This window comes from Benincasa hispida, chromosome 5 (assembly GCF_009727055.1).
Source record: "Benincasa hispida cultivar B227 chromosome 5, ASM972705v1, whole genome shotgun sequence".
Classification (NCBI taxonomy): Eukaryota; Viridiplantae; Streptophyta; class Magnoliopsida; order Cucurbitales; family Cucurbitaceae; genus Benincasa; species Benincasa hispida.
The window spans coordinates 17,463,927-17,482,237 of NC_052353.1; the positions used below are offsets into that span (position 1 = coordinate 17,463,927).

The following is an 18,311-nucleotide window of genomic DNA, read 5'->3' on the forward strand; positions in this document are numbered from 1 at the left end:
AGATTCATGATTACAGTGACTTTCGTACAACTTTATCACTCAATTAATAATCTAGGCTCCCCCTAGGAGTGAGACTCCTTCTCACAGTGTCTTAGGCTCCTCTTAAGTTGTATTATCAGTAAAGAAAATCTTAAGCTCTCCCTAAAATTGAGACTCCCTCTCTATAATGCTTGAGTTTCCATTAAGTCACGAGACTCCTTCCCTCTCGTATTGTATCTTTTCTTCTATGAACAAATTCTCCCTTGTTCTAATGGTTTAGGCTCCCCCTAAGATTGAGAACCCTTCTCAAAATGATCTTCTTATACTTGATGTGAGGAACACAAAGTACGTCTTCAAGAAACTCAACTTTGTCAATGCATTGCAATGTCGACCAACTACACATTGAGTTGTTCTTTTTTTCAAACACGAGCTTCACACAAAATAAAATGGCCAACTCAAACCAGAGGACTAATTATCCTATAAATATGCACAGCAAAAACACATATGAGCAACCCTAACTTCCACAACAATCACATACTGGAAAAGAATTGGTAAATAATAATGCAGAAGGAAAAACTTGATAAAGAAAGTATTTTGCATAATCTACGTTTCCAAAGAACATTCTATTGTTAGAAAGCAACAAATGCAAAGACAACTAGAATAACATTTATGATACTAAACAAATATTGTCAACCACATCATATCTAACTGCCTTTGTTACATATTACATAATGGCTTGACTTTGATTTAAAATAGGGAAATCGCTAGATTCTTTATATAAAATTATTTAATCTAGAGTTTTATTGAGATAAATAATAACATTGTGGATGTAATGATTAGTGAAAAATAACAAAAATATTGAAGAAGCTTTTTGGTTTTGTCCTTCGGTTAGAGATCAAGTGATGATCATCTACAAGTTCTTGAAGTCTTTCACAGGAGACTTGTGGGTCGGGGGCCGTGAGGTTTAGACTTGATTATAAGACTTGGGTTTGGAATTATTATTTTGACGAAAGAGGATACTATTGGACCATAGAAAAGGTATTTTTGTGTTTGAAAGTATACAAATATAATTTGGAATATATATTCATAATAGTATATAAACAACAGAAGTATTAGTCACAGATAAATTATTTTTTAAGTTTCAAATTTTGACTTTAATTTTCAAAATAATGTTAAAATATAAACAACAGAAGTATTAGTCACAGAACTTTGCAATTTTACATGAACTATTTGGCAATACAGATTTCAATTGAGAGCAAAATTATTAACATCTCATAAAAGGGAAAAAACAAAGACACTTTGATTCAATTGATGCACTCAATGGATAAAAGTACAGCAAAATTCTTACATGGACAAATAAATTACAAAACACATCGATGCACGTTTCCTCCCATTTGTTGTTTCAACGTCGTCATATTCACCAATATTGCAACACAGATCTTGTCTTTCGTTTCATCCATAAACTGGAAGTAAGCATATCTCCAACTTCTCTTCAGTATTAAAGTTCCAACAACTGCCCAAAATCCCAAAGCATATCCTAGCACCACAATAATCCAAAACCACATTTTCTCCAACTTATGCTCTTCGTGACTATCATTATCATAAACATTGTCGATTTCAACGGAAGATTCTTTTGGATTTTCATTCGGACATATAACAGCAAGTGGAGCTCCACAAAGATTTGGATTATTTTCATAACTGGACACATCATTGAAGGTTGAAAGATGGCCTTCTCGAGGAATGCATCCTGAAAAATTGTTGTTGGACAATTTCAACGTGCCTAGTGAGTTTAAGCTTGCCATGCTGTTTGGAATTGATCCAGAGAGCTGATTGAAAGAGAGGTCAAGAGATTCCAATGCTATTGAACTTCCAATCTCCACAGGAATGATTCCCGATAGATTATTATGAGACAAATTTAAGGCAAACAAACCATTTATTGCCACTATTTCACTTGGAATATGTCCATGCAAGTTGTTATTGGAGAGGTCTATATTTACTATTAAATAGAGTTGTGAATACGAGTAGTTGAACTTGCTTGATTTCATGACTTGTGTAATGTAGCTCATGTAGCAAAATGCATAGGGATCTTCGGTAGAGTTGCACAACAATCCATCATTATTTGCTATGGGTCTTCGACTTGCACTAAAATTGCCAACATTTGGTGGGATGTTTCCCACTAATTTGTTGTCAGCAAGAATCAAAATTTGCAAGCGAGGAAGTAACCACAAAGTTGAAGGAATCGTATCATTGAACATATTGCCTCGAAGATTCAAAAGTTGCAAATTCTGAAGGTTTTTTCCCATCCATTCAGGAATATTGCCACAAAATTTGTTTCCTTCAAGATCTAAAATAGACAAAAAATTGAAGCTTCTCATGGCCATGAGTGGCTCTCCTTGAAGTTGATTTCTTGCCAAGTTCATCACTTCAAGATTTGAAAGATTTTGAAATGAACTTGGAAATACTCCTAAGAGGTTGTTCGATGATAGATCTAAGAGATTCAAGTTTAGAATTGACAAACAACTAGGAATTGTATTAGATAATCTATTGTTTGAAACTATCAGAAGCTCTAAATTTTTCAATCTACAAAGAGACTGTGGCAAGGAACCATTGATGTGAGCATTGGAAATCAGTAGTCCAGTCAAATTAGGCATTTGGTCATCAATACTCTTTGGAAGTGATCGAGTGATTTGATTGTAGGAAAGATCTAGAAATATTAAATTTTGAAATTTGAACCATGTTGGTATGGGTCCCACAATATTACAATTGAACAAATTTAAATATGACATTTCTTTTTGTGTTCCAATCCACCGAGGGAATTTTGTTGTTCCAAAGCCCAAAGTCGAGCCTATAGAAAATATCTTCAATTGAAAAGCAGGAACCCAACTACTTTTCATTTCAAAAGATAGAAGCTCATTTTCATCCATAAATAAATATTCCAATCGAGAAATATTAGCAAAGTGGATTTCTGAAAGAGCACCTTTGAAATCATTATGAGAAAGATCGAGAAGAATAAGATTTTGAAGTTGTCCAAAACTTTCCAGAAAGACCCCATCCAAATTGTTCTCCCTAAGATTCAATAACATTAAGTTTGATAATTTTCCAAATGAGATTGGAAATCCTCCATTAAGCATATTATAAGAAATATCCAACTTCTCAAGACTGGACAAATTTCCAAATGAAGAAGGAATTGAACCACGAAGTGAATTATTTTGTAGATAAAGAAACTTCAAGTTTTGTAATTCTCCCAACCAATTTGGAATTGTATGTGTCCCAAACTTTATCATCATGTTTAGGTAAAGCTCTTCTAGACCATATTGTTTGCAATTTGTAGATAGATTTTCATAGCTTCCAAAAATATCTTCACCAAGAAAATGGTTAAATGATAAATGAAGAGTTTTCAAGTGGCAATTGTTTCTAACAATTGAGGACAAACCACCTTCAATGCTACTAAACATGTTGAATCCAAGATCCAAAGTATCAAAATTTACAAGATTACTTAACCAAGATGGGATTGAAGAATTATATCTATTACTATGAAGGCTTAAGAATCTCAAGGAAGTCATGTTCCGAAGAAAACTAGGAATTGGACCATCAAACATATTATAAGACAAATCTAGATGTTGAAGTTTGGAGAGAAATGAAGCATTTTGTGGAGCATAAATATGAAGGGTGTTTTGAAGACCGCAATTACTCAATTTTAATGACGATAAAGAAGGAAGAATATTCAACACTTGCATCACATCTACAACTAAATTACTTTGAACTACTCTAATACCACTTAAATCAAGGTATTCCAAAGACGAAAGACTAGAAACCCATTCAAGGCCATCAATAAACAGCTCTGTCCAATGAAAATAACCCGGCCCATCTAAACTCTTAAAAATATTGAAATCAAGAACAACAAGTTTAGTTAGATTTCCAAGAGAACGTGAAATTTCTCCATGAAAATAAGTGAGAGAAAGATTAAGATACGTTAATTCGAGTAGCTCAGTTAAATAGAGGGGAGTTTGAGTGTAGTTAAAAGAATTACCACTTAAATCCAAGTAATTCAAATATTTCAACTCAAACAAACTAGAATCCACACCATTACTAAGTAAGGATGTGGAATAGGAATACTCATAATTTCGAAGATCAAGCTTGATGACATGGCCGCCATTGGTATGATCACACCCCACTCCTTCCCAACTGCAACAATCATTTCCTTTCCAAGATACCAACCGATTTGAAGAATCAACGAAACTTGCTTTAAGCCTAAGTAAAGATTCCCTCTCCTGTTTGATGCAAGATGCACTTGAGACCCAAAAGGAAGAAAGAAATATTATAACAATGAAGAAGAGAGCCACCAAATTGGTGCTATTCCTGCCCATTTTCATTGGTAACTGAGTTTTGTCTACAACTTGAATTTTAAGGTCTATTTATAAAGCAATATTTCATAAATATAAGTTTTAAGAAAATTTATAATACTAAGGTAGCGTACTAACTGATTTTCTACAAATATAAAGAGTGGGGATAACAAATTAGGTGACAACTTTGATTAAAGCCATGTCCTAGACGATGACTACCATTAAGAGGCAACTACCAGAGATGATGAGATTTATTGACAAGATGACATAGGACAATTTTGCTGAATTTTATTTCGTTATTCAGTTTCTTAACTACTAACACCTACTGCAACTTAAACATACATTACAACTAATTTATGTATTATTTTAAACTTTTCACACCATCGAATCTTTACATATTTAGGAATTTATGAATAGAGAGACCAAAATAGAACCTTTTCTAATTGTTGGAGACTTAATTGTTTAATTTTAAAATTTAAACACTAATTTGAATAAAAAATAAGCTTCGAATTTCAACGAACAAAAATTTAATTATTTCAAAATATTGATCGATATTATATAAGGAGATCTACAATTCATATTATATAAAAAACTTATAGATACTAAATTGAAAGTTTACAAATCATCTCTAAGAACTTTTCAAAGTTAAGAATCAAATAGATATAATAAATAAAGTTTAGAGATTAAACTTATAATTTAACCCTAGTAATATAGGACATGGATAAATGAATTGATTTTTTTTTTTTTTTTTTTTTGAGAAAGATGAATGGATTTTAATTTAAACGAGGAAAATGGTTGATGACTCTATATAAAATTAATTAATCTAGATTTTTGTTCAGATAAAAGAATATAATATTAAAACAATTTTTTCGTCTTGTCCTTGGCTTAGAAAAGTCAAGTTGTATCAACACTCGAAGTCTTTCGCACAGCCTGTGGGACGTGCCGTGAGCTTTAAACTTGACCACGAGACTGTGCTTTCGAAATACTTTGGTAAGAGAATATACTATTGGACGATAGAAGAGGTATTTTCGTGTTTGAAAATATACAAATACATAATTTGGAATTTTTATAATAGTATAGTTCTAGATTTTTATTGAGAAAAATCTAACATATATTGTGGATGTGGACGAGGAAATTAGTCTAAAATTAATAATATTGAAGGAGAATTGCAATAGGTATCAAAATAAATATAGTGTTTAGCAATCATGTCTTCCATTTTTTAAAATTTGACAGATATGACAAAATATCCTGAAAACTAAAATCACATTGTTCATTTTACGAGGGGACCTGATTTCAAATTTTTTCTTCCTCCAAAATTACTATCAATTAAAATTTGAATCTACTCTGTAAAGAAAGAACAACCTAGTGCGGTTGTTTGTGAAAGGAACCTTTAAGCCTAATCACTGGAAAAATAGAAAGCAACAATCTAATGAACAAAATAAGCTCAAACAGAAGCTGAAATATAAATATTGCAAGAATAAAGGCTAATCAAGCATTGCTTCATTCTAAAGAGGAAGAATCAAGAAAAAGAAAAGGAAACTAAGAGAAAACAATCCGAAGCTTCAATTATTGAAGGACTCTGTGTGTATTCAAGTCCACCTACCTCAACACAAGATAAGATCAATCATATTAGTCCCCTTGAAAAATATGATTGGGTCTTGGATTTCAAGTGCACCTACCATTTGACTCCTATTAGACCTTGGTTCAACACTTACAAGGAGAATGATGGAGATATAGTCTACATGGGAAACAATTAAGCTTGTAAAATAATTGGAATACTAAATTCTATTGGGTGTGAATACAGATGAATGGGAGGAATTGTTTGTTAGGGTTGATGCCTTAAATTTCGTAGGGTCCTAAAGTTTGTAAACCTTGTATGAACAAACATGTCTGTAATTAATAGGATTTGATATTTTATTAACTTTGTCTATGAAATATGTGATATTTTAGTTGCAGTAACCACAAACCAATAAACTAATATCCAAGGTTATCGTTGTAACTTATACATGTATATGGAGACATACAGGTGGATCATGTTTAAGTGATAACCTAAACGGTTATAGTATATAGATAAGGTTGGGTACCTTATCCTGGTAACACTACGAGTATGACTCGCTTTGTAGATGTTACAAATGTTGTAAAGTGCTACAAATGATCTGATACTGATCATTCAGATATTAGACATGTGAGCGGGGATATTCTATACAAAGGAGTTTATATAAGATCAAACCACGAAATGCTTAGTCTCATTATGTAATGCTGTTCATAATAGAGATTTTTATTTCATTAGGATGACCACAAGTAATACGACCTTAATCCGTAGTGAGTTGTGAATTCCTGCCTATGAGGGCGATCCTTTGATTTGAATGGGTGAGAGTGGCCAGATCATCGACTCAACAAGCCTACCATTTTGGGGATTCGTTTGATTGAGGAGCTGGGAACTCAATTACAGAAGATGAAATTTACTCCTTCCCCGAAGCAGGGGTAAGTAGATAAATTTGTCCCTTAAAGGCTGATTCCGGGTCTTAAACAATGTGGCACCACACCCTCTCCTGGCATAGTAGGACTATGATCTATTGTTCATTAGAGAAATTAGTGGTACTTGAGGAGTTAGAGGTAACTACAGAGACAAAACGGTAATTTGGCCTAGCTGTACTTACAAGCAATTTGTGAAGGGTCATCGTACTGTTGATTGGTTATATTCAATGGAACCAGAAATATATCAGTAGTGTGAAAAGTACAGTTGTCGGTCTTTAGTGGAGTACCCGACAGTTAATGGATGATAAATAATGTAATTAAATAGTTTAATTAATTATTCACGTACCATTGGAGCTTCAAGCTACAGGTCCATAAGGCCCACTTGGTAGCTCCAAAGGATTTAGTTGAGCATCAGTTTTTGGGTTAATTTGAATTGTTCATATTAATAAGAGGGAATTTAATTATGTATGATATAATTAAATTAATTCGATTATATATGATATTATTGATATAATGTATTTGATACATTATAGTTTAATTCGAGGAATAAATATTTGAATGTGATTCAAATATATTATCTATGAATGAGATTCATAGTTGTTAAATTTAATATATATGTAATTTATATTAAATGTCATAAAATAGAGAAAAAGAACTATAGTTTATATTGTATATGATGCAATATTAAAACTATAGATTATAAATATAATATGATAAGTTGGTTATCATAATTATTTAATTTATTAATTATTTGGATAATTAATCAATTTTCCTCTCTAACCACCTTAGTAGGTGGTTAAGTGGATTTTGTGACTATTGGGATTTATAAAATAAGATTTTATTTTTTACTAGAGAATCTACACGACAAACATATAGATCTATGTACTAGATTGAGAGCCTATGCGATAGAGTTTTTGTCTACATGATTGAGAGGTTCTCTTTACGGTAGTGTGTCCCTTCTTCAATCGTCTTCCTCCTCCGTACTCATAAACTCCCTCCTAACCAAAATAGTCAGAGCCTACCACTTCTGGGTTCTCACCCTGAGAATACTAAGGATACCAAGTGGTTGTGTCTCTCTTTTGGTTCATTCTTGTTACTGTTCGAGAAGTTCGTGACTGTTCGAGGTGTTCGTGACAGTTCGAAGGTTGTACAAGAAGAAGAGTTCTTCAAAGATATAATCTCTTGGACCCGTTTGTTGTTAAAAAGCATGCTGTAATTTTAATTAAGATGCATAATCTGTATGTTTTACTGTAAACGTTTGTTTTCAATCGAAATGGGATTTGGACGATCCGCTTCACCTCATGGATCTTGTAAATCAAGTTTCTTCACTCTTAAAGTTACCAAAGACACTAAGGTGATCCTAGTTGGAAAGAAGGTTAGTGTTGTTTATGAAGGGATAAAAGCCCTAACGCAACGAAAATCACCAAACCAAACTCGTTATTAATTTGGGATTTCTGAAATACCCATATACTTGGAAATTAAGAAAGAATGCAGAGATGAAAAAAAAGAAACAGCCTATTGTAAAATTCGATCCTAGGTTAAGCATGCATAAACTAATTCTATAGAGAAAATGAGAGGAAACCATACCTTTTTTTAATCGAATTGTAAAACTCCTTTGGATCGAAATTAACACCACCAATAAGCTACCTCCCTATACTCTGAGAAACATGAGATGTGGCTTTGTGGGAATAAAAAATAATTGGGAAAAAAAATAACGGAGAATTTTTTTTCTTTTGAGTTTAAAACTACATAACCCTTCTGTGTTTTCAATTGTTGCAAAAATTCACCTACAAAACGAGTTTTGTAGGCCTCTTAACCAATTGGAGAGAGAGATGCAAGGAATGTGGGATAACCCACATCTCAGATAACTCCCCTACGTGAGAGTATTCTATTTAATTAATTAAATTAATAATTAATTAACTAAATCTAATTTTGTCACACCCTCTCCCAGATTACCCTTTTAATCTATAAGAGATTGTGACAACAACAATTGCTAACCCTCTTATGGCATCCACTGCTTAAACAACCCATGCCATACAAACACAACATAAAACATACCAATATCATTTCCATACTAAATTGAGAAATCAAGGGTTCAGCACACAAGCATACACAACACAAAACCAAATGGGTCCTAAACTTATTTACTAGTCCCTAACCATGTACATGACATTAACAAAGACATAACCAAGGTAAACCCCTAGAACGTCTCTTCTGTCCTTAGGCTTCGATCTGTCTTTTGAGTGGAAGAGTAGCAACACAACTATCCTTTGGAGAATTGACCACTACTTGGGGAAAAGGAAAACATTTGAAAAGAATGAGCTACTAGCCCATTGAGTGACTATCTAAAAAAACATATACTGGAAAACTAAGCAAACTCATACTTAAAACTTTTAAACTTAAAACTACTTAAAATCATTAAACATCATAATCCTTAGTTGAAAGAGAACCCTTTTGCTCAGTCCCTCAACGTCAATCCTTAGTTGGTGTGGAGTAATCTCAATACAACCAACATCAACTCTACCTACATGCACGCGGTAATAACTAATTACTATCGTACCTTAGGTACTAGGGCCCAGAATCCTTCTCAAAGCCCTTCAATATTAGGTTTATCATTAAATCATCATAAAGGTTTCAGTGTATTTCGATGGAGAAGACAAAACGGTGATCGCATCGTATAGCTTGAGCTAAATGATTGTTTAGATTTTGCTATGTGTTCGTGTAGAATTTTCTATATGATCATGTACCATCTGCTAAATGATCGCATAGCTAAATGCTACATGATCATGTAAAGTTGTTACACGATCATGTTGCGTTGGCTGCATGATCGCATAGGTGCTTGAGAAGTAGATGATCACTCGGTATATGATACTCGACGCAAGGCATGCGTGCTAAACGATCATGTAGGCTATCATGCTCATCGCATAGTTAGTAGCTACACGATGGCATAGTATACGATACTCGGTGCATGCTACTCAATCGTGTAGACTATCATACTCATCGTATAGTCTTTAGCTACATGATCTCACGGTATGCGCTACTCGAAGCATGCTGCACGATCGTGTGGACTTTCATGCTCATTGCATAGTCCAAAGCTACGTTATCGTTGCTAACGATTGTTTATACTCGATGCTTGCTCGACGATCAGGAGATTGGTTACACGATTAAGCTGGAAGGCTTCAAGGCGAGCGGTTCAAGACCCAGTTCATTTGTTCCGAATCGATGGACTCAACTTTTATAATAATTTAGCCTTTTATTTTCTGGTTTTGAGATTTACCATCCTAGTCCATCAACTTTATTTAAATATGCATGTGATATATGTTTATTATATATGTCATAATGTATGTCATATTGTTTTAAAACCCACCATAGGTTATGCATTTATTTTCATGCATCATTTTATATTATAAGTATTATAATGTATTAGTATGCATGTTTAAATTACATAAAGCATGCTCATGCATTATATAATATAAAAATTATAACATATGCATGCATTATAGCATCTCCATGTATCATTTATATTATAAATGTTATAATATAAGGTTATATGTTGGCATGAAATGTATGCTATAGCTTAGTTCATTACTTGTTTATATAAAAATTATATATTAGTAATGAATGAACATTGCATGAAACATGACACTACCTTAGGTTAATTTATAACTGTTATAAATAACTTATATACATCTAATGTTGATTGGTTTTAATTACGGTTTAATAGGATTAAATTGATTAATAATAAAAGATTAAATATATAACAAATATATCTATTAGGGACCTTTTAGCTACGGCTGGTTCTGGCTAGGCTGGGGTACTTAAGTCAATGGAAACGTCGCACCCCTACCTGGGAACCTACTTAGAAATGTGAATTAGATAGATTTGTTACATGCATACAAATTTGATGAAAGTCTGTTAAAGAGTTTAATAAGACTTGAATCAAAGTTATTTAATCATCAAAAGAAAATGTTGTCTTTGAGCAAATTAAACAAATCACTTAGATAAAATAAGTAGCTGGATTTTCTAAGTTAATGAATACTATGTAGAACATTCAATGGGAGGCAAATGGGGGCATATGATACTTCACTTTAACCTCTACATGTTTCTCCCTAAAAGTTCACACCGTAATATCTATCTTGGGCCTCGAGGCACCATGGGTGTCCCCCTTCGGGTGGCATTTGGGTAGGTCAATACCAAGGTAAATGGAAAGAGTGTTCATAGTAAGTGGGAGCGGGATGTATGACAACATATCCCTCCATCTCTCTCATTAGGTTGGATAAAGTTTTTATGCATCGCCTCGTGGCATCATGGATGTCCCCCCTAAAGGATGGTAGTTTTGCATAACTCCTTATTTGATCTCTAGAAATGGATAGGGTTGCTTTAATCTCTTGTCCTAATCGACTTTTCCCTAAGGTTGACTCATTAGGGTGGGATTCTAGGACCTAAAATGAGGGCTTACACTTACACATAATTGTTAAGGATGTTAACAAATTCTGGACCAAACAATGGTGACTATTATATTCAGTTACAAGGAGTTGTTTCTATCTTATGGTTGAGATTATCTCATTTCAGTGAAGGGGCACTTAATCATCCTACGGTGACTTTTGTCCTGCCTCACAGAAGTATCATTACAAAATAGATGTCACTTAGGGTACACTAGACTACTTTGCTAAAACATGATTGGTTTTCTAAAAGTAATTTAATACAAGTACACTTAACTCTTTTTCCAGACATTATTTTGGAAATTTTCCTTCTAAAAACTTGCTTATAAATGTCTTAGCTCTCCTACCTTAAAACTTTAACTTTAAATTCTTCATGATTAGCCCAAAAATCTTCAAACATCACACCTTGCTCATGATCACTTGAGAGCTTGAACTACTTGGGGAAACTTTAGATTTCAACTCGATTTCTTGGGAGATTGCTTTCGGTAGCCTGAGGTCACCATATGCACTCTTCAATCTTCAAGCTAGCTCAAGAACTTCCCTTTCGGCACGAGTGAGATAGCTAAACCGAGAGCCTCTTCTACTTCTCTCTTTTATAGTTAGAGATGCATGCCTCAAATAATACTCAAGGTGCCAGCTAGCCCATTAAGTGGGATTAATTTCCTAACCTCGACAGCTGGCCCACTAAGGTGAGTGATTAAGCTGAAATCTTTCAATAACTCACCAACGCATGGCTCTTCCTTCACCTCCCATCCGTGCATGGCTAACTCGATTATATGTCCATGCTCGACCACTGCATATGCTTGCTCTATGAGCACATAAGGAATCCTTGCTCGTTGTTGTGCGCAACCAATACCTCTCTAACCACAGCACATGCTTCAATGCCTCTTCACACCAACACATAGACTAGTGGTTGTCGCATGGCTTCACTCTCGGCCATCACTTATCCAACGCACGCCTAGACTTAGCCTTGCATCAACAAATGACTTGCGCCCCTCCTAAACTCCTTACATTCATATGGTTGCTGCACACCTATGCTTTCCTTTAACGCACCAAGGCTATCCATACATGGTGTTCCACAGTTAGCCAAAATTCTTTCTTCCTACTCGGCACATACATACTTCAAAACCCGAGAGCTTATGAACTAATACATAGAATATTTTCCTACAATCATAAAATTACCATAAGTTAACCATGTTTAATATTTTTAATTAATCGTGCTTAAGTAGGAAAATCAAGGAACGGGGTTTACAAATTTAATAAATGATTTCATTTAAATCATATTAAACGAAATATCTTTCACACAACCTATAGTTTTAATTCAATTAATTTAACTAAATCAAATCAAATTAAATAATTATTTAATGCTCCCATTAAATAATTACCAAATTAAATATCAGATATTTAATATAGCCTATATTCAAATCCTATTCAATTGTATTTCTCTCATAACGTATAGTTTTAATGTGTATCAAATACACATTAATTTTAACCTATAGTTTCAATATAAATCTAATTCACATTAAAATAATATTTGAACGAGTTCAAATATTTAATCCTCCCTTAAATTAGTTTTTAATCATATCCTAAATTAAATTTATATTAAAAGTTAAAATATAAACTTTATATTATAATGCATCAATATACATTATATTCTTTCCCTAAGAGAATTTGAACATTTCAAACTCTATTCAAGACATAGTTACCTCAATTCCGTTTACGGTCTATGAAGGGAACCTCATAGGCCTACAGATCATAAGCTCCAATGATATGAGATTAATTGTCTAAATTCATTAACCAAATTAATCAATATACATAAGCTATGTTTACACTCTACTAAAGACCCACAACTGCACTCTTCTCACTGTAGATATATTCCTGTGTCCATTGATATATACCAATAACAACAAGTTAGTCCTTCACGAGTGTTCGTAACACCAACTAGGTCAAATTACCATTTTACCCTTATGTTACCTCTGAAGGAACTCTTAAATAAGAGAACCTTTGAGCGGAAGCAGATTGTTCCAAACCCATTGTGAAAGAACAAAGCATTTACAAACAAACAAGAATAGTTATGCATCATCGAGTAAATTATAGCATGCTTTTAAGTTAAATACACATGGAATCGAGTGACATAGCTTTGAAGAAATCTTCTTCGAGTATTTCCTCGATCAACATCAGTCACGTGTTCTAGCAAACTCGATCAAGGGCATCAATGCAACAAACAACCAATGCAAATAACGAATAGTTAGATCCTCGAACACAATCGAGTAAGACACAATTCTCGACCCTCAAACAGCAAACTTGACACTACCAATAGATTACCTTGGTATTCTCAATGTGAGAATCCAGAAGGTGTAGGCTCTGTGTGGATTTGGTAGAGGGAAGGAGGAAGTATACGATCGAGTAAACGATCAAGTAATTGCGAGAATGAGAAACCTCTATCGTATAGAGTTGGATACTCGATCGTTTAGCAAATGAGGATCTATCGTCTAGTAACGAGGAGCTTGGTCGTTCACACTCTCAATGGCTATCATATAGCTATTTTCTTTACTCAGTCGAAATGTTAAGTCATCTAAAAAAAATGAAACGATTTATCCTTTTATTCATCAGTTATTAAAACTAATAAAAAACCTCACACTCAATCGGTTAATGGAGAAAAAATAATCAACCACCAACAATTATCTTATAATTGTTTTATTATAAATAAATATAATAACTAATTTATCATATTATATTTATAGCTTATAGTTTTAATATCACATCATATGTAATATTTAAACTATGATCTTTTTCTCCTTTATGACATTTAATATAAATCATATTTATATTAATTCTTTTAATTAATGTATCTAATACATCAAATCACATATATCATATATAATTGAATTAATTGAATTATACCATATATAACCAAATTCCCTCCTAATTCTCAACATGAATCCATTGAGCTACCAAGGAGATCTTATGAACTTGTAGCTTGAAGCTCCAACGGTACGTGAATAACTGACTAAACTCTTTAATCACGATATCTACCATTCGTTAACTGTCGAGCACTCTACTAAAAACCGACATCTGAAATCTTAGAGAAAATTAATTTATTGGATCATCATTATATGAATAATTAACTTCATAATCTCTTCTGTGCATGAATATAGAAAGTAAATATGTAATAAAAAGTTATACAAGAAAAATAAAATCAAGATGGACACGGGAGCTAAGTAAAATTTACATCCTTTGTGATCTCACTAAAATTACGATATATATTTCTTTTAGTGATCTTTTTGTCACGGAGCATAATTCAACTGAATTTAAAGTTAGAAGAATTCAAACCTCAAATCTTTCAATTATTGGTACACATTTCATGTCAATTAAGTTATATTCATTTTTGTCAATATTAAATTGATTAAAATATTATATCATCGATCAAAATATTAGAGGAAAACCGTCACTTAACTTCTAAATCTCATTAATTTGATTCGAGTTTTCCGATCTCATTATTAGCATACTTCATATATTTTCTTAACCTAATTTGAAGTTCCATAAATTGCACATTCAATGGAAAATTTCAGACCTTTGATGGTACAAAATACAGAGATGTTTGTTGTGGCAAAAATAAATAGACTGATGGACTAAAATTGGGACAAACTCTAGCTTAGTGAGAGCTATAGTGGCAATGTGACATAAATCGAACTAGGTATGAACTCTTCAATTTTCGTAGTAAACTAATTAAAAGTTTGTGTATGTTGTTACCATGCAGTTATGGTAACAACATTAATGTATAGTTATTTAAAGTATAGTTAGTGTTCTAAAGTTGAGTTTGATTTTCAGTTTGTGCTAAATAGGAGGGGGGGTATGAACTCTTCAACTTTCGTTCTAGACTAATTAGAAGTTTGTGTATGTTGTTATCCTGTAGTTATGGTAACAACATTAACATATAGTTATTTAAAGTATCAATTACATCAAATAAATAAACATTATACATTTAAGATCTATCAACTCAATATATTCACAAAAAATTCATATGTTCAACTATGAACACTCCTCACAAATTACAACAATATTTCTCTTTCACATGTACATACACAAAATAAAATCACAACTATTGCTTTTGTATACAAAACTCAACTTTCAACAAACACAAAAGTGACATATTGTTTAATAAATAACCTCTCAACAAAGTACATTATTTAATCCATACATTGAGCTTCAAAGTCTAAAGATCGAGAACTAAGGATCAGGTAAGCCATGTTTAAGTAAGTCAACTTGAAAAATAGAATAAAGGGCGATAATATCAAATTTTAAAGTATATAAATAAGTGTTAAAATACAACAACGTAATCCAACCTACGAAAAGTTCAATAATAATGGTTACAAACTGCAAATTTCAGTAACTATGTAACAATTCCAAAAGAGTTTCAAGGCCTTAATACCTATCAAAACATCCAAACATCGTTAACTTTGTTGGATAGTGGCTCCAATCCCTTAAAATCTTTGAATTGAACATCAAAAATTGAAAATAACTTAATTATTAGACCAATACTTCAATGGGTAACAAAGAACTATTAATACTAACCTCCAAACTTACCAAAACCTTGCCAAGATCGGTTTCAAACCTATTGGACAACAACTCAACTCCTTCCAACACTTCAAAATCATTATCATCATCAAACATTCAAACAAGCAAATCATTACAGAAGATGCTACATTAAAACCCAAATCACAAATTCATTCAAATACATCCAAAACACTTGCCCGAAGTGTTTGCTCAAATCAATGCTTCATTCGAGCCTCGACCAACTTTCCTAAAAAGAAAACAAAAGAGCAACAAGAACACTCATACACTGATTTATTTGTCCAATCTAAATATACATCAAACCAAAGTTTAATAACAAGTTACTAAAAGTTACCAAAATTTTCCAAAGTCAACCTTTCAACCCTGCACAACACGATTCCAATCTTCAAACTCCGCTACAACCTGAATCTATGACCCAAGCATAATGGGTTCTTATCAGAACTAACCCAAAATCAAACAATAATCAAGATTATGCATACAAACCCACAAAAGTACCAAACCTTACCCAAAATAAGGATTGGGGGCATTCGGCTGCAGATCTGGGCGGGGTTGAAGCAATGGAAGTGATAGAAGCGGTTGGGAGCGTTTGACTATAGATTTGGGTAGGGCTGAAGTGACGGAAGTGACGAAAGCATTCGGCTACAGATCTGGGCGCGACTGAAGTGAAGAAAGTGGTTGGAGGCATTCGGCTACAAATCTGGGCGGGGCTGAAGGCTCATGAACGACATGCACAGCTGGCCGACTGGCACGGCTAAGCAGACAACGAGGGAGCTGAGCAGATGATGGAGGATAGGGCTGGCACGGCTGAGCAGACGACAGAATGAAAAACTCAATTATAACGACGCGAACGGAGGCGAGGGGAGAATGAAGGCTGATGATGGCTAGGGATCTCGAGCGCACGGAAGAAGAAAAATAAATTGGGGGGAAGGGGAAGGTCGTGAGTGAGATGGTGAAAGAGGAGAGAAAGAATTTTTAATTTGAGAGGGAAATGAAAATGGGAGAGAGAAATATTATTTTATTTGATAATTTTGGTACGAGGGAAACAAAATTTTAGAGGGAAATGAAAATGGGAGAGAGAAATATTATTTTATTTGATAATTTTGGTACGAGGGAAACAAAATTTTAGAGGGAAATGAAAATGGGAGAGAGAAATATTATTTTATTTGATAATTTTGGTACGAGGGAAACAAAATTTTAGAGGGAAATGAAAATGGGAAAGGGAGGGAAACAAAAAATAAAGTCTCTACACGATCGCTGAGTTAAGTAAAGGAGGAGAGAAAGAGTTTTTAATTTGAGAGGTAAATGAAAATAGTAAAGTCTCTACACGATCGATGAGTAACACTAGACAATCGCCCACAAACACCCCGCGATCGTTTACAAAACATTATACGATCGCTTACCAGTTTCTATATGATCGCCGACCAAATGTTATACGATCGCCTATCAAATGCTACACGATCGCTGAGTAACACTAGACGATCACCCACAAACACCCCACGATCGCTTATAAAACATTACACGATTGCTTACCAGTTTCTCTATGATCGCCTACCAAATGCTATACGATTTCCTACCAAATGCTACACGATCGCTTAGCTTTGCTAGACGATCGCCCACAGACACTCCACGATCGCTTACCCGAAACTACACGATCGCTTACAAAACATTACACGATTTCTTACTAGTTTCTATACGATCGCCTACCAAATGCTATATGATCGCCTACCAAATGCTACCATGATCGCTAGAGTTGCTAACACGATCGCTGAGTAATACTTAGAGATTGCCGCACAAACACCCCAGCGATTCGCTTACCCGGAACTACACGATCGCTTACAAAATATTACACAATCGCTTACCAGTTTCTATACGATCGCCTACCAAATGCTATACGATCACCTACCAAATACTACATGATCGCTGAGCTCTACTACATTATCGCTGAGTAATACTAGACGATCACCCATAAAACACCCTGCTTACCCGGAACTACACGATCGCTTACAAAATATTACACGATCGTTTACTAGTTTCTATATGATTGCTTACCAAATGCTATACAATTGCCTACCAAATGCTACATGATCGCTGAGCTCTGCTACATGATCGTTGAGTAATACTAGATGATTGCCCACAAACACCCCACGATCGCTTATCAGTTTCTATACGATCGCCTACCAAATGCTACACGATCGCTGAGCACTACAACACGATCGCTTAGTAGAAGTAGACGATGAGCGGCACATAATTTGAGGCCTATCAAATATCCGAAATATTCCGTCAATCTCCATTTTTTAACCCTTTTACTTGACATGAAAAAAAATGCCAAGTAAGAGCTTCCTATACTTCACGTGAAACGTGTCAAGTAAGACCTTATAATACTTTACACGAAAATCGTGTCAAGTAAAGGTTCGCGTGAAAATATCCGAAATATTTCATCAATCTCTGCTTTTATAAACCTTTTACATGATTTTTTGGTCCAAAATCATATTAC

General features: G+C 33.9%; 1 protein-coding gene across 1 annotated transcript; it reads right to left on the bottom strand.

Annotated features, from left to right (window-relative positions):
* Window positions 1–1,340: 1,340 nt before the first annotated feature.
* On the bottom strand, window positions 1,341–4,346 carry LOC120077235 (receptor-like protein EIX2). Its single transcript, XM_039031135.1, has one exon. The coding sequence runs from the start codon at window positions 4,344–4,346 to the stop codon at window positions 1,341–1,343; it is 3,006 nt and encodes a 1,001-aa protein (XP_038887063.1).
* Between the last annotated feature and the right edge of the window lie 13,965 nt (window positions 4,347–18,311).

What these genes read in the sequence shown, in the direction of transcription:
- LOC120077235 (XM_039031135.1), bottom strand. Translation starts at nt 4,346, where the DNA reads ATGGGCAGGAATAGCACCAATTTGGTGGCTCTCTTCTTCATTGTTATA.